The sequence below is a fragment of the Hetaerina americana genome, unplaced genomic scaffold (assembly GCF_022747635.1).
Source record: "Hetaerina americana unplaced genomic scaffold, ioHetAmer1.1.p SCAF_82, whole genome shotgun sequence".
Taxonomy (NCBI): domain Eukaryota; kingdom Metazoa; phylum Arthropoda; class Insecta; order Odonata; family Calopterygidae; genus Hetaerina; species Hetaerina americana.
In genome coordinates, this window is record NW_027287450.1 from 624,300 (window position 1) to 647,750 (window position 23,451).

Below are 23,451 nucleotides of genomic sequence, written 5' to 3' on the forward strand. Positions count from 1 at the left end.
TTGCTCTCGGGTCAACGCACTTAAGGGAATGTGCCAAGTCTTTTAGGATCCTTTTAGCCCATATGTGAAGGGAGGAAGAAAGTACTCAGAGATGAAGAGGGACCTGATATAGTAGGATGCTGGATTTTGTTTTGCTAGGAGTCACAAAATATTTATTTAGTAGCCGTTTCCATCCAAAAGCCTACCTTAACCGGTAGATTACTTAATTATATATATATATATATATATATATGAATATTTAAATACGCCGGAAAATATTTAAATATATATATAATTATATTTATATATATATATATTCATATTTATTTATATCGATATATATGTATATGATTACTATGTAATCTACCGGTTATGGTAGGCTTTAGAAGAACACTACTACCAAATAATTCTCTTGTCTCTCCTTACAAAACACAACCCAACATCCCACTCTAAAACAAGTCCCTCTTCATCTCTGTGTACTTCCTTCCTCCCTTCATCTCGTCCAACACCCCTATCCTATTCCTGTCCGTTCCTCGTTCGCCTAACATTCTCCCCTCTGTCACAGTCTTCAACATCCCACTGTCAATCAATATGCTTTTCATCCACATTTCCTGCCTCCTTATGATTTCTCCCTACAACCCCCTCTCGTCGCCCACCATACCTAGCAATTCCTAATTTGCTTGCCTTTCGGTCCATGTCACCTTTTGCATCCCTCTCCACACCACATTTCAAAAGCCTCCAACCTACACCGAGTGGGTAATAGTCAGATCTAAAGATGACGCATTTATACAGCAACCTGGGAGGTGAGTAAATAAATTAAATGCCGTAGTAATTACTTCCTACATTGTTGAGCAAATACGAACTTACTTCAGAGTAAACATGGAGGCACGACACGCTATCAAAGAGCAGCAGAAGGGATTCATCGCGAAGGTACGGTACAATCCCTCGTGCTCCGGAACCCCCAACCTCGCTCCCAGAGACCACTCCCCCGACACCACACCTTCCCCCGGAGGCATAACCCGCACTCGAGCCGCTCGGCGGGGGAGCGCGGAGAGGTGACGGGGGGGGGGCTTCCTGCCCTTCCTGTGCCACCCTTCGAGCATCAAACCCTACTCCCCCCCCCATCCCACCCACCCAAGAGTACCTCTCCAAGAGCATTCCACGACTTTATTCCCCATTCATGCCTCCGCTCGATGCGGCGAGTGGCGATTTGGGACCGGATCAATTTTCGGGAATCTTTTCGCCACTCTTCTTTTCCTCTCCCTCGAGCCCCCCTTCCCCCTGCCGCCGCTCTGCTCCTGATCCGCTCCGCACCCCCCTCCCCATTGTGCGCAAGAGGGGGACGGGGGGGGGAGTGCTCAGGGATCCTTTCATCGGGCGGGGGGAGGGGGCGGCGGAGTTTGGTTGGTTCCTGGCGGAGGGTACGTGGCAAGGTGTGCAGGGGGAGGGGACGCGCTCTCCGTCGCACGTCATCATCGGATGGTGCTGCCCGCCCCTCACGCACCGAGGATGTTCGGGGCGCCGCCGCGGCTGTTGTTCTCCCCGCCCCCCCACCCCCCCTTGCCTCCGCCTCCTCCCCGCCGCTCGCTCGCCCCGTGAGGCCGCGCTCCGTGGGAGGGGTCGGCGGCCGGGCCCGGTGGCCCCGGGTAAGGACCGCGATGCGGCGGCCCTCTCGGGCTGAAGAGAGGCTCGGGCCTGCTAAAACTTTGGTCGTTAGCACCTGATTTAGCCATGCTGGAAGAACTTCGACAAAGGCTCCTGGGGCGAGCCGACAACTTGCAACGTTCGACTTCTTAACCCTTGTGGTGGTCCTTCGATGATGATTAGAAGGGAGAAATACGGACAATTACGGCCGGATGAAGGTTTATGTTCGGTAATTGTGTGATGGGAGCACATTTCATGAGAATTCAATAAATCCAATCAGGTAATATCAGTGTGTGGGGACACGAGGCGTCATCCAGTGTGAAACTTCATAGTGGCGCGCACATAAAATGCTGTGACATCATAAGCGTGAAGTTCATCGAGAATTTGAAGTCATTGTAATGTTCTGACATTGCCATATATGGTACACACATGTACAGTACACACGGAGCTTCATTACAATGACTTGTATCTTCTAATCTTACTTTTGAATAAATATAGGTGTAACGATTCATACTTTAACTTTCTATGTATGTTAAGGCCCCTGTAAAAAGCATATTTGTTATCATCTCTCTATGCTTCCATGAAATCATGGAAGGTTGTGGAGAACATTTATTGGTAATATTTCCCTGTTACGTTTAGTACTCCAGCATTCACGATCATTGATTCATTTGGAAGACCGTAAAAATATTCAAGTTTAGTTGGCATCTAAACATTTTTTGTACAAGCAGAAGAAAAATAAATTATATTTAGTAGTGAGGTGTTATGTATGGGTTTTGAGGTGTGCCAAGATTTGCTGTACAATAAATATCCGTTCAATGATTAGAATATTCAAATTGAAAATTATATAATTACGCCTATGTCCATTGTAATATGGCAATATTTCTGTATCATCGATGGCACCTGTCATCATTTTATAATTTATGTAATCTTAAATTTAACAAGAATTATTCTTATGAGCATTATATACTCAGTAGCCCAGCGGTTAGCATGTTCTAAAATAAATACATTGGAGTAGGAAATCCCCATGCATCGAGAAGGAAACAACCTCAAAATGACTAATAATTGGATAACCTTAGACCGAAATAGGCAGTCAGTATTATGAATCACAAAACCGTACCCACGAGAGAAGACTTCAATTTGTATTTGGTGAAATATCCTATGGAAAAATCGTATCAATTGTCATGCCTAAAATAGCAACATTCTTAGAAGGTATTTCACTTGATTCAGCTAATGCCTGACGCACAAAAACCACAAAGAATTACACCTATCAACCCATACGTTTGATGAGAATTTTCTAAATGAATTGTTTTCCGTGAGTTAAATACATTTATTTATAGCAACACAACTTTCTACGTATATTCAATGAACTCGGTGGAAATAAAATAACTTGTCTTTTCGTACACCTATTTATCTCGATTCCTTACTGGTGCAATGTCTTTGAGGAGGTCCAATACATACACATAGATCGAGGAATATTTACAATTGCTGTATACACACAGTGCCTGAAGCATTAAAGGTTTTTCTCCGCTCCAAAACGGATATTCATTTATTTATTGAATCACTTCGTTGGACACGGCAGATTAAACGCACCCGAATGCGATGCGAAAAGTCGGTCACGTCCGGGTGGAAACAAAGGTATGAGATCCACCCCCGAGTCGGTTGCTTGGTCTTCACATCTTGGATTCCTCAGGATGGGTTCGCTGCGAGAGGAACGTTCACGGGATGAGGATTGAAAAGCCGCGGGACAATAATGAGTGCGTGTGTGTGTGCGTTTCCCATGACCGACGGATGGATTTTTGTCAGTTCGGTGACGACTCAATCACGCGAATCCGTGATCGTTAGTCCGAGCTCAACTTGAGGAATGTGTGTTGTGTTAGTTTCGGACCCTGGGAAACGTGTTCTGACCGATGAAAGGTAATCATAACCCACCGTAGGGTACGATTCTCCCGAGGCGTCCTTATCGCAGAAAAATTAAAAAAAAAAGTGCAAGAGGTGAATTATTCGAGTAACTAGATATTGTACTTGTGTATTAAATTGTTTGTCATTTCCCATTGTTGTTTACAATTAATTTCTCCGATAAATGAATCTAAGAAATCAGATTATTTGGTTTTAATTGAAGTTAATGCTTAGCCAATATATGCTCAGGTAAATAAGTAGTAGTACTCCAGTGTATTTTCACCCGTGACACTTACTATTATGAATACTATACCGAGATTTGTCGGCTGACTTGACTAATTCTTGTCCGCGGCTACATGTTCCCTCTTTCCGGAGATACCGCTTTTTTCCGCCACAGCCTAAAATTTCCTCGCCGACAATGGTAAATATGTTAGCAAAAATAATAACATTCGAGTAATTTTTCAAACAAAAACTAGCCGAGAATTCCTGCTGGCATCACCCAACGATTTGGATTCGTTTCATTCGGGTTCCTTGATAAGGAGCACTTCCTTGAGGATGTCACTCGCGTCCCTATCGTCGATAGCAATAGAAGCCGTAGCCCGATCGTCGACGGTAGAACACCCAAAGCAGGCGCACCCCGAGCCGAGCCCTCCCCGCGCTTCCCCCTCGCCCCCGCCGCACTCACTCCCCCCGCTGCGCCCCTCTCGACACTGCGGGCTACCCCCCCCCGGGCACAACCACTCTCGCCCGCTCCCCCACGCCCCCCTTCTCCCGCCGAGCCTCCCCCGAGTGCATCGTGCATTAGGGGGCACCCTCCGCCGTCGCCCGTCCCCCGACAATTATTCCACGCATCATTATCGGCCTCTTACATTATGCATGCGCCGGGAACGGCAATTGCGACGCGCCACCACCGAGGCCATTACTTATATCGACGGGCGACCGCGAAGGGGGGCGGGGGGTGGAGGAGGTAAGAGGGTATTAGTGGAGGGGGTGAGGGAGTTCCCGAGGGATGCACGAGTTTTGAGAGTGGTGGCATGGAGGGGGGTGGGGGGGCCAGGGAGCGAGAACGCCCGCCCGCACCTCTCGCACGGAGATGGCCGGGGAGGGGAGGAGCGGCGACGGGAAAGCCCCCTCTCGCGGCCTGAAAGCCGCACCAGGCCCGTGTGCGAATACTCGCCGAAGACATCATTCGACGCGTCGTGCATCGCCACCCTTTGCACCTCACGCCACTGCCAGGGCTCGATTCCATTTCATCCCTCGGCTAACCGCTCGTTTCGAGAGAGATATGACGAGAGAGATATGACGACGATACCAAAATTAACTCTTCTGCTGTTTCCCAGAAGAGTTGAATTCAAGACTATTTGTTCGAATACATTATTTTATTTTATACCGATCGCTGGAAATAGTTACGGATTAGATCGATTGATAAACACGATCAAGAATTCCCGCGAGGAGACTCACGCCGGTGAATCACGCGGACCGTGTTTCCACTCGCTCACTGCTCGAGGGGGACTTACGAAAGGGATCCCGCGAAACGCTCACGGCCCTACTGCGGATTTGTGCCCCGCGGTACTAGTCCCGGGGTCATAAAATTTGATTTCCCGTCCAGTCCGTGGAGAAAAATACTGCGTAGCGTGGCTGAAACGGCAAAATGAGAGCGAGGAAACCCGTAACGATTCCATTCTCTGAGGAATCCTTCGGCGACACAGATTTAGCAGAGATTTATTCATCAATTAATTTGGCTATTCGGCAATACACGGCATATATTAAAGCCATTATTGAAGCATGGAAATAAATAAAACAGACACTCGGGTCCTTTCGCACTTCGGCGGTCATTCCTCCCTCGTCGACGGAGGAGGAGCGACGTTCTCGGGGCGAAGGCGAGACGGAGGGAGTCGGTTGGGGACTGAGAGGGTTACGAGAGAGGGAATGGCCGCTATTGATTATTAATGTGCCAAGTATACACCGGGCTATCCAAAAGAAATATCCCACCACTCCCTGCCAGACACACATTCCTCGGACCGAAACGCGCAGCCCTGATGGCCTCGACCTTGTCACCGCCTATTTCCCCGCCACTCACCAAATCCGTCACATTCGATGGGAGCATTACCACACGCTAGAAACGAGTGAATTCACGCCCCTCCTCCTTCCAATACGCCCCACAGCACTTTCAAACGTCCCGTTAACGTGCGCGACATACTAAAATCTCACCTCGTTCCGCTTCACACCCACCCCCAGCATTCGTGTTCCTTGCCCTGCAAACGCCTCGGACAAATGCTGCCCGCTCCACAGTTTATTCTTCTAAGCAAACCAAATTGACCGCTGACGCTTATCCCGTCTTTTTTGAAACTTTTCTCCCTATTTTTAAATTAGTGAATTACCCACCACTCCCTCCATTCGTATCAAGAATCACCGTTCCTCCAAAAAAACTCACACACTCGCACGGTCGTTTCAATCACTCTGAGATTGTTTATCCTCGTTTCTATGAGTGCAGTGTCCTCGCGTGGGTTTGAGAGCGCCGACGGCCTATGGGTATGGAAGAAGATACACGCAAGTATGTACATGTATAAAATATATATGTAGGTATATACGAGGGTCATCCGGAAAGTAGTACCCGTTCGTGAAATAAAAAGACAAAAGTAAATATTAACAAACATAAAAAATTTTATTTGAAAGAGGATACTTTAAACTACTTCTCAACATAATCTCCAAGCAAATTAAGGCATTTGTCATAACGTGTGACAAGTTTCTGTATTCCTGCTGCATAGTCCTTCGCCGCCAGCTCATTGAGATACGCGAGGGACCCATCTTGCACAAATTTTTGCATAATGCAGATGGTGTTTAACAATTTCATGAACAATTGTTCGAGAAACATTGGGAAAATGCTCACAGATGTCATCAATTGTGACGCGCCGATCGTTCCTCACGAATTCGTCAACTGAGCTCACCAGTTGGTCTGTAATGACAGACGGTCTCTCCGAACGCTCATCGTCGTGTGTGTTCCCCCTCCCCATGTTGAAGTTGCGACACCACCGCCGAACAGACGACTCGTCCATTACATTGTCTCCATACACCTCCTTTAATTGGCGATGAATATCACATGGGCGAACGTTTCTTGCATTGAGGAATTTAATCACTGCCCTCACTTCACAACTGGCGGCGTTCTCAATTTTTTTAAACATTGTAAACAATCACAGAAACAACACAGGCAATGCTAGCGTCACGCAACTTGGCTCAGAGAAGGCAGACAAGCCACTGAAGCTATCTGACCTCGTCCAGCGGCTACTCGCGTCGTCAGCACTTCATGCGGCACGAACGGGTACTACTTTCCGGATGACCCTCGTATGTATATATATATATCTATATGTATGTATACATATGTATGTATATATGTATGTATATGTATGTATATGTATGTATATGTATATATATGTATATATATGTATATATGAGAGAGAGTGAGAGTTCCTTCTTTCTCTTGAGAAACGTGGTTTGACCACCTAAACTTCGGAAACGTGTGAGTTTCTTTTCTTTTCTGTGTTTTCGTTTTTGTTCGCTTGTGCTCTCTTGATATACTTGTACATTATCATTTACATTCGTGGGACTTTCACATAAAATAATGTGTGAAAGTCACATCACAATATATATAAATATATATATATATATATTGAATGTATATATATATATATATATATATATATATATATATATATATATATATATACATTCAAACACGAAATCCCACCAAACGGCGAATAAATACTCATTAAGACGAACACACATAAAAGACGAACACAATAAAGGTGGGGAAGGCGGAATCGAACGGATCACAAGAGTAAAAAAATTTCCTAGACCGGGACTGGAACACCGGATCTTTCCACTTGCCGGGCGGATGCTCTTAACCACTTGAGCTATCGAGGAAACGTAATTTACCCTGACCCGCATATATATTTATATATATATATATATATATATATATATATATATATATATGCGGGTCACGGTAGTCCATGGGGTAGAGCGTTGGACTACTGACCGGAGGGGCCAGGGTTCGATTCTCGGGCAGGGCACTCTGGGCACCTGCAACTCCACCCATGCTATGTGATTTTTCGGGTAGCAGGTCTTCCTGGGAAACCATAACCGGCGCAGGGAAAGGAACTGGCCTCCCTACCCTGATGTGTGACTTTCACACGCCGTTGGGCTTAGTCCTGGGTGAACTCTGCCATCCCCTACCAAACCGACCTTCGGGTTGATTACTGTGTTTATGGTTTATTTATATATATTTGGCTATATGGTTTTTATATATATTTGGTGTGCATGTTTCCAAATATATGACTATATATTTGGAAACATACACACTTGTGTGCTTCTGTGCATCTGTGTGTCCGCCTCCCCAGACGCCTTCGCTCTCGGAGGTTTCCTTTCAACGCCGCCACTTTTCCCCATAAATTTCAAAACTACGCCGCAAGCGTTCGCATGTGTGCCCTCTCTCTCGCCAACGGTTTATCACCATTTATTCATCGGCTGTCGGACGCATTTAGTCATGAGGAAACGAAGTACACACAGAAACCGATCATTCAATTAAGAGTTTCATCTTGCGCACCGCGCCTGGCGCTGGTCCGGAGATCCTTGTTTATTTTGATGATTCCCATCGGAAGCTGAAACACGAAAATATACAAACGAAGACACAGCACTTTCCACCCTCCCACCACCACCCTCCCCCCACTTCCATCCCACCTCCAATGGCCCCAAGCTCTTATAAATATTTTACGCCGCGCCGTGCAATTTTCCGCCATTCTCGTCCACACCTCCCGCTCGTGAACTCGACCATTCGATACCAACGGGCGGCCGACGCGGCCGTACTCCGCCACATCACACTCTTGCCGATTCGGAGTTGGTAAGATACCTAAACATTGCCTTTCCAGCACAGAGATCTCGGGTTCGAATCCCCAGAGCAGTGAACTTAGCCCTGGTTGTTTTGATTCTCACTTTGGAATCTATGCCACAATTAACTGCTAAAATACTACTAATACAGCCGCGGTAGTGCGAGCGCGGAACTTTTATTGGGATTTGAAATAAACTGAGGATCTCTTGAGGTGTTTCGGTAGCAGTACTCTATGCCGATATTTACTGCTGCACTCAGGCATATATTTATTACCCATCCTAAATACACTCTTGCCCGCTCCGAGAAGAGCACAAGACTAGGTTTTTCAGATGAAACCTCCCGGGATTCTTTTAGTAGGTTATGTTCATTTCAAACAGAATTTTACTCCATTCTGACATGCTCAGCGGGTAGAGCGTTCGCCTATTGACAAGGAGGTCTCCAGGTCCAAATCCCGACTGATCCTTTGAGGCAATCCCATCTTAAGTCTACGCAGTTAAATTTACTGGTCAGCGAGCCTTCGTAGTGAATTGAATGGTAGAGAGTTGGCGCTATTCTGTCCTCAACTCCTGTCCACATGTCTGAACGCCGAATGTTTGAACTTCACTCGCCTAAGGGCTCAGTTCGAGGTTAACTCCACCAGATAGTATTTATTTCAACTGAACTTCGGGTTGATTTACCTCAACAATGTCCTTTTCGGCCCACAGCTCACGAGAGAGGTGGCATCGCGAACCCCCATTTGACCTCGGACTAGTCTGGGGCGCTTCGACGGGCTACAGGCCCGAAATCCCGGATTGATTCCCCGCTGGTGGACGGGACGATCGGCCGTCAACCCCGCCCGCGGAGCCCATGCCCCACCCCACAACACTCGAAGCAGTCCTCGTCTTCCTGCCCACCTGTTTGGTGGCGTGTACTTCGCCTTCGCGTTTTCTCGACACCAGGCGGATGAGGTGACGCATACGGTCATCTCGACGCCCTGTCCCGTTGGCCGACAGGAGCAGTGATTTACCCCCGAGCACAACACTCGCTTCCAACCCGTTCGAAACACCCGCGAAGCCGTCGACGGTTAGGCAGGCGTTCGCCGCGCGCAGAACATTGAAAAGCGAAAAGACCAGGGAAGCACACACGCGTTGCTTCCAGGGTGGACTAAGGGCTGAGGCGAGCGGCAACGGGAGGCTTTCGGACCCCCGGCTCACGTCCGTTAAATCACATCCACAAGCAATGGCGAACTTAGAGAAAAAGGACAGATGACGAGCGCCATTTGGCGGTCCGAGTATGAAATTATAGTATATCATTTCGCTGCGGAGGAGAATTCCGGAACCACCCCGCGATCGCTTTTACCCAAGCCCCATATTAACCACGTGAGATAAACCATTTGAGCTCGAGTTGGTGGAGATCTCGAGTCAAGATAAAAATCTAATCCGTTTTAAGTTGGAGGTTGAAGGAGACCGGAGGGAACGCAGAGTATGTGTAACAAGTTGTTTATGTTCAAAAATAAAACAATCGCATAGATCACCGGGAGCAAGCACCGTCGCGCTAACTGCCCGAGCCCCGTTACAGACGTGGGAGGCAAGTTGCATCCGTTGGACGACAATTACGACGTCCACTGAAATTCACGAAAGGATGGAGGGATCGAAGAATTATGACCAGGATGAAAAGAGAGAAAACTGTGCGCGGAAATAAAAAAAACAGAGACGTCTTCACCGTCGGCAAACGAGATGCTCCTTTTCATACGAGCGAGGAGAATTAAAAACGACCATTAGGCTTTCCAGAAAAAAGAAAAGGCAGCAGCATCGCGGGCCGCGTCCCCACAGGTTGCGAGGGAGGGAGAGAGGGACGGAATTTGTGGGAAATATAAACGCTGCAAACAAGAAGCATTAAAAAAAGCTCGACGGGCCGAAACCCTGAATCTCGAGGGACTGACGAAAATTTTGAATGCTGGAAAATGGTAACGACCGCTTGGGAGTGGGTGGAATGCCGAATCAATTAGATTCGAGTAATTAATGGAATCCACTCAAGAGAATTCCCGAATGTAAACTTCGGACTGAGGGGGCTTTCGCGCATGTGTGTGCAGTTGGGAGGAGAGAAGATAAATTCCACGAGGCGTGGAAGATATAAAAATCGATGAAAGGGGGACATTTTAAAGGGACAACTTTGGAATGCATCGAAGTGTCGAAGAGGACCCCAAAATCGGAGCCATTCAACCGTAGGAAGCGCGCGTATGTGCGCGTGTGAGAGGGATAGAGAAAGTGTGAAGGCGGCCGCGGGAGATCCCCCCGCAATCGTTGCACAAGGACAAGAGGCATCCTCAGTGGACTGCGAGAGAGAGGACGACTCGCTCTCACCCGCCACCCCCGCGGGGGCGGGTCGAGAGCGAGTCGGAAGGTTGGGAGGGGGGGTACTCACCCTCTCGGAGCTCAAGGGTCCCCCATCGACTGCCCCACGAAGATGATGAGCAGGATGAAGACGGCCAGGAGGATGAGGATGCACCCGATGGCCACGGCCACCATGGCTGCTGTTGCTGCGGGCGGAGCGTCGATCCTCACCCTGAGCGCCTCTCTCCTCCCTTGGTCGCGGGAGACGCCGAGGTGGCGAGTACGGGCCCAATACCCTCCTCTCTCTCTACCCCTCTCTGCCTCTCTCTCTACCCCTCTCTGCCTCTCTCTCTCTCGCACACTCGCTCTCTCTATCTGCCGCGCCTTCTCGCCGCTTCGGTCTTGCCCGTCTGCCACTCCGCACGCGACTAAGGATCTCTGGGGCAGCAGCCACGCTTATCTCCGGGGCGGAAGTGGGGGGGAGGGCGGGGGAGAGAAGCGGCCGCGGGGAGGGCGGGGAAGGAGGGAGGGGGAGGGGGGCAGGTGATACGTGCCGAGGAGGGCGGAGGCGAGGTGAGGGGCGTGGGAGGAGGAAGGGGGCGATGAGAGGCGCTGGAGCGAGGCGGCCCGCGAGGAGGAGGGGGCGTGGGTGGGGAACGGCGGGGGCGAGGGAGAGAGGGGCGAGGGAGGCTGGGGTGGCCGAGGTGGGGAGGAAAAAGTGAATGACTAAGTGGGCATGGCGGCGCGAGTGGCGAGGGATAGGGGAAGGAATAAGTGGTCCTGGGCGAGTTTAATGAGGACGGGGGAGGGGCGGGAAAGGGCGGTGTTGGGGGCAGGGGGACGTCCCCACCCGAGGCGCACCCTCCTCGCTCTTCATTCCCGCATGGTCCATCGATGTCAGCCGACTGTCGTCTCCCGTCGTGGAATCGAGACCCCAGCGTGGACGGGGTGAGGAGTTCACACTCCCTTTTCATAGTGGAAGAAAGAAATACGGGCGGATAGCTCCCTCCGTGGGCATTTGCCTAATATGGCCGGACATACCACGTCTTCCGAGGACCGCGTGAGCGAAGATTTTTCGTGGCGTGGTTTTTCTTGTGGATGACGTTCTGTGGAGGGCGGAGGGCCGTGCACAAAAACAGCGATACTTGCGTTTCATTGTTTTACCATTCCATTTATTTGTATTCCTCTACACGGAGCCTCAATACCACACGGGGTTCGAAGCCCCCCTCCGGCCTTTTGCTTTGTGTGTGCACCACGGAGCCTCCTGCTGCATAAGGCGGCTTCCTGTCCAAAATTTGGGATTTCTTCACCGAGATAAACAATAAAAGTACGCCATTAGCACTCACGGCGGGGCGAACGATTCAGACATTGTATTTGGCCTTTACATCGACTGAGCGCCGAACCCGGCTGTTCATTTAATACCCAATGTCGTTATTTTTTGATAGTAGTAGCAATTTTTATGGGAGGCGACCGACAGCTAAGGTCATTTGCGCCATTAGGGATGGATGGGAAAGGAAGGGTGGAGAGAAACCCAGCGTCGGTATTAGCCTTCTCTTGTCGAAAGGCGCCAAGGGGTCCGCAGTTTAACAGCCCATCCGACGGACGTCGTACTCACTCAAAGCTCTCTCCACAAAGCACCTCAAGTAGGGATCGGGATACCACTGAAAAATATTTTTTGTCTCTGGGATTTGAACCCGGTCCCTCTCGGTGGGAAGCTCTCGGTGTACGTTTGCTACCCCACCATCCCGATCTCCTATTTCTTACATATATAAAGAACAGGATATAGAATTTTTGAGGTCACACCGGCCGGTGATAATTAGTACGTATTTCGAGCAATTTCGATGATGAATTCATGCCGGGAATATCTTTGAGTAACGATGGAGTTGCTAGCAGTCGAGATCGTCGAGGCGTTGACTGTGGTCTCTAAGTGAGAAACAATTCCCGGTTGGTCAGACAAATACAAACCAGAGAGGTTCGGCTACCACATGTGCGTGGTTCTCTGACTCGCCCGAAGGAATGATCGCCCCCCTTTGCCCCTAGACGATGTGCTATTATTTCCCTAAGTCGGCCGTCAACCGGCGTCACCGGCGGGCCGGTGACACTACAGACTAGGGGAAATAATAGTAGATCCTCACTTCTTTCTTCATTCAAAAGCGGCGATTAAACACTTGAGTTCGATGAAAGAAGACTTTTTGCTTTCCCACAGAGCATTTTTTAAGACGACCTAGGTTTTGTTACAAGGTAAGATCTTCGAGGGGAACATCTATGAGGAAGAACGAAGTATCTTCTTTCATCACGAAGGATTTCCATCTTGTTAGCCTTGAAACTGTGTCATTCTTAGAGTTTGACTCTAGCGCGATTCAATATGGAATGTCAGGCTTACCATACCAGCTCCGGCCATTAATATCTTTGGGATAGTGGTTCATTATCGATCACGGCCGAGTTCAACGCTCGACTGCCGCACTAGTCGCCAACGGAACTAGTTCGATTGCCTCGTCAATAGTGTCCCGGCCCAACTAGAAAACGTAAACAGTGCACTTTTCATTTATTGCTTGGTACGAGCAATGCTGAAAAGTGAAATTTATTCATTCACATATACGAGAATATCCTTTTAAAATTTGAGAGCTATATCAAATTGTTGAGAGAGTGTTTCTACCGTTGTATCTAATTTGAAGATAGTTTCGAACTTGGCGGAATGGGGGAGGGGGGAGCAATGCAATCCTGAGATTTACGTCGACGGTTGCCGGGGAAATATTGTCGTTTCAAAGATGACCCAGCGAGCTGTCAACGCTTCCTTTCCCAGATGTCTTTTGTCGACAATCTTTGGCAAAAAAATTAGACTAATATTTCGCCCATCTTGACGGACCGTGAAATAATTTGTGGGCAAATATTTTGCCACAAATTCTGATTTTGTCAAGGCTCTTTCCATACTTTTTTTTCTTTTTTGCACTCAGTCCATTACTTTTTATTGATATTTTTCTCACCGTCCTTTCGGTTACGATTAGTTTTGGTGTTTCCTGCACTCGTTGGCAATACGGCACACAAACAAAATGCACACCTTGTAATTATCATATATTTTCCTTTTGAATTCAATTTAATAAATGTATATCATATTAATGTATATATATAATTATTAATGTATAATTATATATATATATATATATATATATATATATATATATATATATATATATATATATATACACGCATAAAACCATCAACAGGGTGCGGAAATATAACTTCCTTTTTTGAAAGCGTTTTGCGTTTGAAAAAAAGGAAGTTATGGTGCCGAACCCTGTTTACATACACACACACACACACACACACACACACACACACTCACACACACACACACACATATATATATATATATATATATATATATATATATATATATATATATATATATACTTTCATAGACGTAACACGGAAGTGCCGAATAGTACAATACACAGTAACACATAATATAGACACAAAAAAAGAGAAAACTCAACGTATTTTCTTGATATTTCGACGGAAACAATCCGTCTTCCTCTGAAGATATAGAAGCATTACTTCTATATCTTCATAGGAAGACGGATTGTTTCCGTCGAAATATCAAGAAAATACGTGTGAGTGTTCTCTTTTTTTGTGTTTCTATATTATGTGTTACTGTGTATTATATATATATATATATATATATATATATATATATATATATATATATGTATATATATATATATATGTATATATATATATATGTATATATATATATATGTATATATATATATGTGTATATATATATACACATTAATTGCATCAAATACGGCAAAGCAAATACATTTTAAAACCGTAACTCTGATTATATTGCAGTGAAAATTTATTATTGGAATGGCTCTACTTGGATTAAGGATGCTCGTGGAGAGGAAAGTAAGAGAAGCCACCTTATTTAACATGAATCCCATGTATTTATTTCAACATCAGCCGATAAATATCGTCGTCACAAAAAAGCGCCTTGCATTTTATACGCCATGTCCATGAATACATGGCGTTAGCATAATAATGAAATGGCCATATCATGATTATGCTCACTGGGACTTAAACTAAATATGCCAAACTTTCACGGTATTGATTGTACATCTCTTGAATGGACCACATTAATTTTTAGAGAGTTATCACGGCTACTAGATTCATACGTTTTTGAATGACAAAAATAACATTCAGGGAAAAGCCACCACTGCCAAGGAAGCATCATAAATAACTCACAAAATCAGACATCGTCATGCTTGAGAAATGTCTTTGATAGCAAAATTAACACATTCTAGTATTTCTATCACAGGACTCGAGGAATGTCCTCGCCAATCAACACTGGGGCCTCCTTAGTGTTCATTAACGGTATTCCGTGTTGATTCAATGCCATAAGAAGACTATGCTACATGTTAACTTTTAGAATATTGCGAAATTAATTGTCACAATAAATGTGCATCAATTCGTTAATATCTTAACGCCCTCTGGCACCAGCTTATTGCTGTTGCTTACCAAGAGATTTTGTTGTATTTACCTTTCAAAATACATTTATTTACTACACTAAGTAGCTTATAAAGATATGAAACGTTTCGGGTGTATCTATATAAAATAAATAAGAATCGTATCTACATGTCTCGAGCTTCTTCTGACGCTATCACAGCTTATAAAACTATTTTGAGTCCAAGCTCACCATTGGCTATTTAATTTACAGCGACTGTCGCCATAATTTTTCATGAATAATTCAAGCCACTCTGGAAAAATATGGTCGAATACCTCGAGGCCCTTCATTTTTAGAAAGCCAAGCGTCAATAAATTTTGGTCGTGTCCGAATCGTCGTAATTGTACGTCGAACATATCTAAGGAAAGCCCCCGTAGTTTCCCTTCCAGTCAGCGTCGATTTCACACTTGATTCGATAGAAATCAATCGATCATCAGTGAAACCCAAGCGCGCACTCGGGGCCAAACTCTGCAAAATCGAACGCGCGGTGACCATTGAACACGTCAAATCGCACGGCTTCATTCTCTACGCCCCGGCGAAAGCGGACCCACCCACACACACACACTTGGTGCTTCATCATAATTCGAGGGGTAAAGCGAAGAGCGGGTCCCCGCGATCATTCCCCGACTCCGCCCGCCTTGGGCTTCCCTCGACCAACGGATGAGGGAAGTAGCACGAGCAGAGGCTTGGGCGAGCGGGAGGGAGGGAGTTATTACAGGAACCAATCAAGTCTCGGCTACATTGCCTTCGCTTTGTGGACTCTATCCCTTCCGAGAGCGATGGATAACCTATGGTGGGTAGGTACGCGGGGGAGGGGGAGGAAGAGAGGGAATTGGGGGGGGGCGGAACTGCGGGACCCCCACCACGGTTGGATCCACCCGCCGGCCTAAGTAGAAACGCAGCTTTGCCCCTCCCCCCCGCCACGCACCCTTCAACCCGCTGATAACTCGCCGTCGATCAAGAAGGGAGAGCCTGGCTGGAGCATCCCCAGCACTCGGCGAGGGACACACTCCCGGTCATCGTGTCCCTTCCCAACCGCGTCCCTCCTCCCATGAAAGCTCGCCACAAAAAAAGCGGGACTTGAGCAATGCCCCATGGGTCTCCCGTGGCCGTGCGAGGAGGGGTGGGTGCGTCAGCGGGCGAAGGTCAGGCCCTGTCGACGAACTGCATACGTATCTGCGGGACGAGGCTATAAGAAGCGGGACCTTCCCCAACCAGAAGGCGGGAGCCTGTCCATCGAAAATTAATCGGCTCGATCCTCACGATGATTGTGAGCCGTTCGGAGCCCTCACGAGGTGAGTCACCCACCGGCGGGCCGCCGTTGGCCGGCGTGGCAATTTCCGCTGACACCCCGAGCGCGATCCTGTCAACGGCGCCTCTTCAGCGGAGCCTTCCAGGATCAGGGGATTTTCCAGCTGACCCGATCCCGCAGATTGCCCGGCCGATTCGGCTCCGCAATTGGTGACCATTTAGTGTTAATATTAATGAACTTATTTCCCACCCGTTCGGCAAATGATTTTGGTATTGATAATTTCCCTGGGTAGGACGGGGATTTCTCTATTGCGCGGAATTTTCTCTCGAGTCTCAAGTGTGCCTGATGGCTTTCAAATTAACCCAAAATTGGTTTCACCAACAAAAATGTCCTTTTTATTCACCCCCTAAGAAATACATACCCTAGATTCAATCATCTTTCGGATTGATAAATGCAGTTTGGGACTTGATTATCTGGGTATGGCATTCAGACAAAATTCTTCCCGATGTTACCACGTCATCCGATTCTATAGATGCAATTATTTCGCTTTCAGGGCCCGGATTAATGGAATTTCTCGCTCTCCCCGCAGCTCTCTGTCAGCACCGCTATTTGAGCTGCCTCTCTCTCGGCTCGTCATTCCTTATAAAATCCCAGGCCTAAAAAGATGCATCCCTCAGGAGATGCATCTTGTCCTTGACTTTAAGCTTCCTTTGCTTACGATAGCTGAAATTAAATTATTCTCCCTCTGACACCAGAGAACAACGTGGTTTTTCCAATCAAATTAGTCATCAGGGTCGTGTGACATTCATCAAGGTTACAGATGCATGGTCTCACTCGTTCGTCCCCGCTCGTCCATGGTGAGTGATGGGCCAAAGCTGCGAAGATCCAGGTGTTCGCGAATGGTTATGATAAAGTTGTTATGATAAAAACACAAGTATGACAGGTCTCCTAGGGGATTTAGGCTGGGAACCACTTGAATTGCGGAGAGAACAAGCGAGGCTTAGACTTTTAGAAAGGTTCAGAACAAACGAGTTTAACTATGACACTGAAGGAATTATAACGGCCCCACACTACTTAGGTAGATCAGACCACAAAGATAAACTAAGGGAGATAGATTCCAGGACAGATAGGTACAAATACTCATTCTTTCCCCGAACAATCAGAAATCATAATAGTAAGAAACCAAAGTCACTTTAGAAATATTGAAAACGTTGAATTTACAAGTCGGAACAAAATTAAACACTATAGAGATGTTAGGTATACTTTCAGGTGCATGTGTATGTTAGTTGGTAGTTTGAGTGTTTGCATGTGTGACGGGTGTAAGTGTTCATGCATGAATGTATGCCATGTTTTTTTTTTATATATGATTTTGTCGTTATTGCATGCGGTTTTTTTTCTTTTTCTTTTCTAAATTACGGGTGGTGTCCTAGCACCCCCCGCCACACGCCCTTGCGGCGGCTTGCGGGGTATTGAGTAGATGTAGATGTAGATGGTTTCTCACCATTTCTTAACTGCAATCAATCCGGAAAGCGATGTGGCCTATCTTGGCTTAAATGAATGAAACGACAAAGAAATATCTCTCGAGTAAAATATTCAGTATATTCCTAGCCAATTAAACGATTTCATGAGGAAAAAGGCTGTAAATATAGCTCACCGCCTCATCCCTGTAATTAGCTGTCATCTGCAATCAATTTTTCCGTGAAAATGTTGCATTTTCTACCCTCACAAATGTAAAAAGTTCATCTTCGATCGGCTTTTCCGAATGACAATCCAAACGGTTTTCTTGATCAGAGGAACAGCTCAATCTAGGCTATAAAAACGCCCATGAACTATTCTGTGTCCGGTTTTCCTCGGCCATTTCTTAATTTGAGCGGCAGTTCATTTTCTTCGCCTATCAAGGAAATCATCAGTGATGGGTTTTATCTATTCCGTGATGATGCCTGGCTGACTTTATTTCATTTGATTTTTGCAAGCGTGAAACTTATTAGAATGATTTCACGGGCAACTTTCAGAGATTTTGTTTTCTTTACGTTCGCTTATTTTACACTCAAATCCACAATAGGTACACTAGAGTATTTAAGTTTTGTTACAAGTCTTTCAAAATAAATTTACATTTTAGAGGCTAGAATTTGTAGTAAGATCAACATATCAATTGGTATTTTAGGTACGGTTTTAAAATGTAAATTAAGCCCAGTCCAGTGGTTGTCGGCTCAACTTTAGAAAATCCCCTCTTCGAATTAAATAAAAACTTTGCGGACTTTTTATCATTCATTTCGGGGTAAATTAAGTTTTTATCTTTACCCTAGGATCATACTGAGGAAATTAAGATTATATGTTGCAAAATGTACGGGCACATGCTGAATAAATTTTGTAAAATCTATTTTATTTAACGTCAATTAACATAAATAATTGATTTTTGAGGATTAAATTACGAGGAAAATGCATAATTTTTATGAGCCCCAACGCACACAGTTTCTCCGATAGAGAAATGGAAGAGACCTTATTTTATATCTCTTTCAAAAGACCATGAACGAAAAATGGAACAAATTTGTGGCTATCAAAAGATTCTGTATAAAAACTCTGCCAGAAATTTAAAATTTAATCTTAGGTTTGATAAGAAACGGATTCTTCGATAACTCTCGTAATTAAAACACTAATATTTTATTCTCCTGATTTCTGCCAGGACTGCCCGCATTCTAGCAATGCCGCACCTCTCGTGGAGACCCCGGGGCTTCGCGGTTTCCGTCTCGACCCCTTCCAATCCCACAACCGTGGCGGATGCCATCCCAGGGGACATTCCGCTCCGCCGCCGACTCGACTTCTCACCCTCAAAATGCCATTTCGCAGACCTTCCTCCGTTTTTTGCCTTTCCTCCTTCGACCTGCGTCGCTCTCTCGGTCATGCTCTCCAGCGAGATAAATATTAATGCTTTTTCGAAAGCAATCACCGCCTGCAGTGAGTTCCGAACGGGAGATTCCTTTTTTCTTCAAGAAAGTCCGTTTCTTGCGACGGAGGAGGAGAAATGGGAGGAGGGAAGAGTCACAGAGCCACACTCACTTTAGAAGGCAGGGGGTCCCAGGAGTGCTTAGCTTAGAAGCCGAGGACCAATGCGCGCCGGATGCCGGATTTCAATGAAACCTGGTAGTCATGCTACCCTTGTCTCCCTCTCTTTAAAAATGTCCCCATTTTTAAGTAAAAGATCCACAGTTTCAGAGAAAATCGCCTTTAAATGAAGCACAATCTTCTCAGCAGACAGCAGATATGCATGCAATTTCTGTCAATTTGGAATCGTCATAGGGTGGCAACGTTTTGAACTTTGATATGATCTGAATATAAGGTATAAATTAAGAGGGCTATGCAGATTCACGAGTTGGGCCTGAGGTCCGAAGGCTTCTTTCTGCCCTTGTTTGACTGGGGGATCGGTTTGGTGGGAGTGCATCCCGACCCACCTGGGGGCTCGAGTAACGGCGGTCGTAGAATTGTACAGGTTTACACCGGTCCCTATCTGGTTGCTATGTGGGGGGCCCTTCGAGTGCCGCCCTTAGGACGGGGCGTTTAATAGTGAACCCTTAGGTGCTTTTCTTTGAGAGAACGTCGACGCATGTTTTTCCTCCACCCTATTCCTTTCCCTGTTTATCTCATTTCCAACAAATTACCCACATTCGTCCCTAGTGGTACATGTCATCTCAGCCGCTGGTTTCCTCCTTAATATCTATAACTACTGGTCGTAAGTAAATACTCAGTAAGACACGAAGGCAACGAATGAAGCATTAAAAGTGCACAAACACATGGACTTTGAAAAACGAGAATAATAAACGTTTATGATTACTAATGAACAAAAGGATGACAATACTCAAGCGTGATTATCTCAGATACTAGATGCATCCGGGTACGCCCGTACTTCCGTGATGAGGGAGATGAAGTGAACCAGAGTTGCAACTCATTTCTGATGCCATTACGCCCTGACTCCCCCAGTTTCCAGAGCAGATACGCCTTTCCGTGACTTTAATTAAAGTTTAATTTTAATAACATGAATTTTGCTGCTTCCAAGCAAAACATACATGCACGCATAGAATATTTTTGTAGAATATTGTAAAAAAATCAAACTGTCAATTTTATGAAATTTTATCAAATAATTCCGGCAAAAATCTAAGAGCTTTTGGAAAAAAGTAACAAATTTCTCTTCCTGAAAAATAATCGAATCGGCCTTGCTTTATAAACTCCGGTTACGATTTGAGTTATACCCTGTCGAAAAGGAGAAAGACACTGCAGGCATTAAAGACAACCCAGAGTATTTTAACCCCATGATTTTTCATTGATAGTCTGACTTTTCTACGTATTTCACATCCAAAGAAAAATAAAACCCTTAGTATTTAAGATTTTCCCTGTCCTCCAGATAGATGTAAACCCTGAGGATACGTATACTTAAAAGCAGAACTATGTACAATGTTCTCGCGTTTGGACGAATACGCATTTGTGCTTTCCACAGGGCATCATGGGAACCTGTGAAGCACGCAAAAGTCGTGTTCAATTAAGATGACGGCCCAGCTGCATTAACATCCAACAACTGTCGATCACCTGGCCCTTCTCTTCGCGCAGTCCAGCCAGGTCCCTCTTGCGTCAGGCAGCGACATTTACATTTCATTGCTTTTAACCCTTCTTATATTAGTCAAAATGACCGGCAAGTTATCCCAGGTGATTCGAGAGTTGCGACGGCTGAAATCCTGGATGAATGGATTGCGCAGCAGAAAACCGCGCTCGACCCCAAACACTCCATTTGCGTTACAGGCTCTGGGACGCTGTAGGGTTTCCACGTGTCAGTGGTTCACCACGGGGTAATTTTGGGTATTTTCGTGGGTTTCATTGGTTCTTATTTTGGATGGAGTTGATAGGAGAGACGAAAAAATTACTCTCATTTCTAAATAACGTAATCCCATTTACCAATCGGGAAACATTTCGTTACCGCAATATTCTATTAAGTTTCACTCCAATGATTACATGTGTAATTCTTCAGAATGTAGAAAATGGTTGTTTAGTGTAACTTCGTGGAAATACTCAATGTTTAAATAACTCAAAACACTTAGTAATTCCACGTTAAAATCTTGATGACACGACATAGATTTCGTTACTGTGCCACTACTTCGGGTGGTCTCATGGCAATGACAGGTTTGCGAATCCTCAGGAGTTCAAAAAACTGTTTCGCGGGGCTATACCTGTGTGAATTATATCCATAAAAAGTTTGTCGTGCCACAATAAAATTAACCTTGAAAACAAATAAAATCTTTCTCCTGCTCCAGTTCACGCACACTGCGTGGTTGCACTTGAATACTGTAAAATAAGGATTAAAATACAGTTCTGTAGATACAAGTAAGAGTAATCATTTCCAAATATGTAATATTCATATATCCTTCTGTTGGAATAATTCGCACAGTGTGGGGAAAATCAATGGAATTGGGCCTTACGCGCAGGAGTCATGCTCTGACAATCAACGACAAAAATAGAATTAACGATTACTCTATAGTTGTTGTTAATCACACTTTTTTAAATTTCGTTCTAAATTGAAAAACTGAAATTAACAACAATTACGGGTAAGCAAACACTAGAAATCACCTTGCATAAGACTCGGTGCACATGTAAAAAGTATTGTTTCTCAGATATGTTGCTAAATGATTAATATTAAATAATTTAGGTGATACATAATATCATGATAAACTTGCTATCTGGAATATTGATATTTAAGTCAGAATTCCATGCCAAAGTGAAATTAGAGCAACGAATGCCTTTTTGACTTTAATCTAACTCATTATTCGCATCGCCGCGGCCATTGTTTCGTTCTTGCGAAAACTCGATGGGAAAACTGGAGTGGAATCAATATGCCCCCAAAACATATTTCGTCGGCTGTGGTGGTTGGGGTGGACACAAAGGGTGCCCTTCGTGGCACGAAACAAATTCGAGGCGCCCTAAACGGCCCGGGCATCACCAGGAGTCCAGCCGGGAGCCCAGAGGGAGAGGGGCTGGTCCGCCACCGCGGGAGGAGTAGTGGCCGCCGCTCGCAGCGGGAAATAGGGAGCCCCACTTGCGTCATCTCCCCCCGAGTCATATGGCACCCTCTTCACGAAGGAGAAGGAAGCACAGTCCGTCAGGCGGGAAAGAAGGCAAGATGCTGCCGTGGCGGAGGGAGTGAAAGGGAAGAGCGGATTCAATTGTCCCAAACGTAAGGCCGTGCTGAGGACGCGAAATCCCGGAATGTTCGGTCGCCCGTCCACCGTGTGGAGTGGGCCGGCCAAGAACCTCGTCCCGGAGCGGACGAGAAGCGCCCATTTACCTCCTTGTTCCGCCGTGAACACAGCCGCGCCTGAGTCTAGAAATCCAGACTCTCGGGTCCTCCGAGATGTGGACACCAAATCCTAAGCAGGCGACGGTAAGCTGAGTATCGATGCTGCCGGGGAGATGGATAGGATTCTATGCCCCTCGCCGGCCCGAAGGATCCCATGCCATCCTCTACAGGAGTTTCCAATCGCCGCGTTTCGCGTGAAATTGCGTCCTTCGTAGATAAATTTCGCACTCCTCGGCCGATCTCGGGCAATCGGTCTTCGAGGTATCGGTATTTCGGTTCTATTGGTATTTGCGATGGAAATACTACGTCGATGGATGCCATTTCACTCTTTACCATTCGGAAGGAAGTGTGCACATCAGCCGATCCGGGCGGATCTATTAAATCGATGGAAATGTGTATAGATAGCGGTCGTCCACGTCGAAATTCCATCGCCCATTCCAATCTACTCCCCGAGTTAGGGCTCCCTTCACAGTCCAAGGCAGTGAGTGCTACAGTCTCAATGCTCGTTCGCGGGAAAACGGCATGTGTGCTTCGGGAGCACCCTTTGAATAGCCCTGGCTCCAACCGATCCGATACCGCTGCCCGTGAATTCACGTTTGTCCATAAGAGGGGAGTTTCCACTTCGTTCTCAATTCAGCCACA

General features: G+C 46.1%; 1 protein-coding gene across 1 annotated transcript in view; it reads right to left on the reverse strand.

The window, feature by feature from the left end:
- Positions 1–13,142, reverse strand: part of LOC139698332 (cubilin-like) — a 176,662-nt gene extending 163,520 nt beyond the window's left edge. Inside the window, exons 1-2 of the mRNA XM_071597237.1 lie at positions 13,100–13,142; positions 10,808–10,942 (exon numbers count right to left, since the gene is read on the reverse strand). Coding sequence (XP_071453338.1) covers positions 10,808–10,942; positions 13,100–13,142 — 178 coding nt within the window. The remainder of the gene's footprint in view (positions 1–10,807; positions 10,943–13,099) is intronic.
- Positions 13,143–23,451: the final 10,309 nt, after the last annotated feature.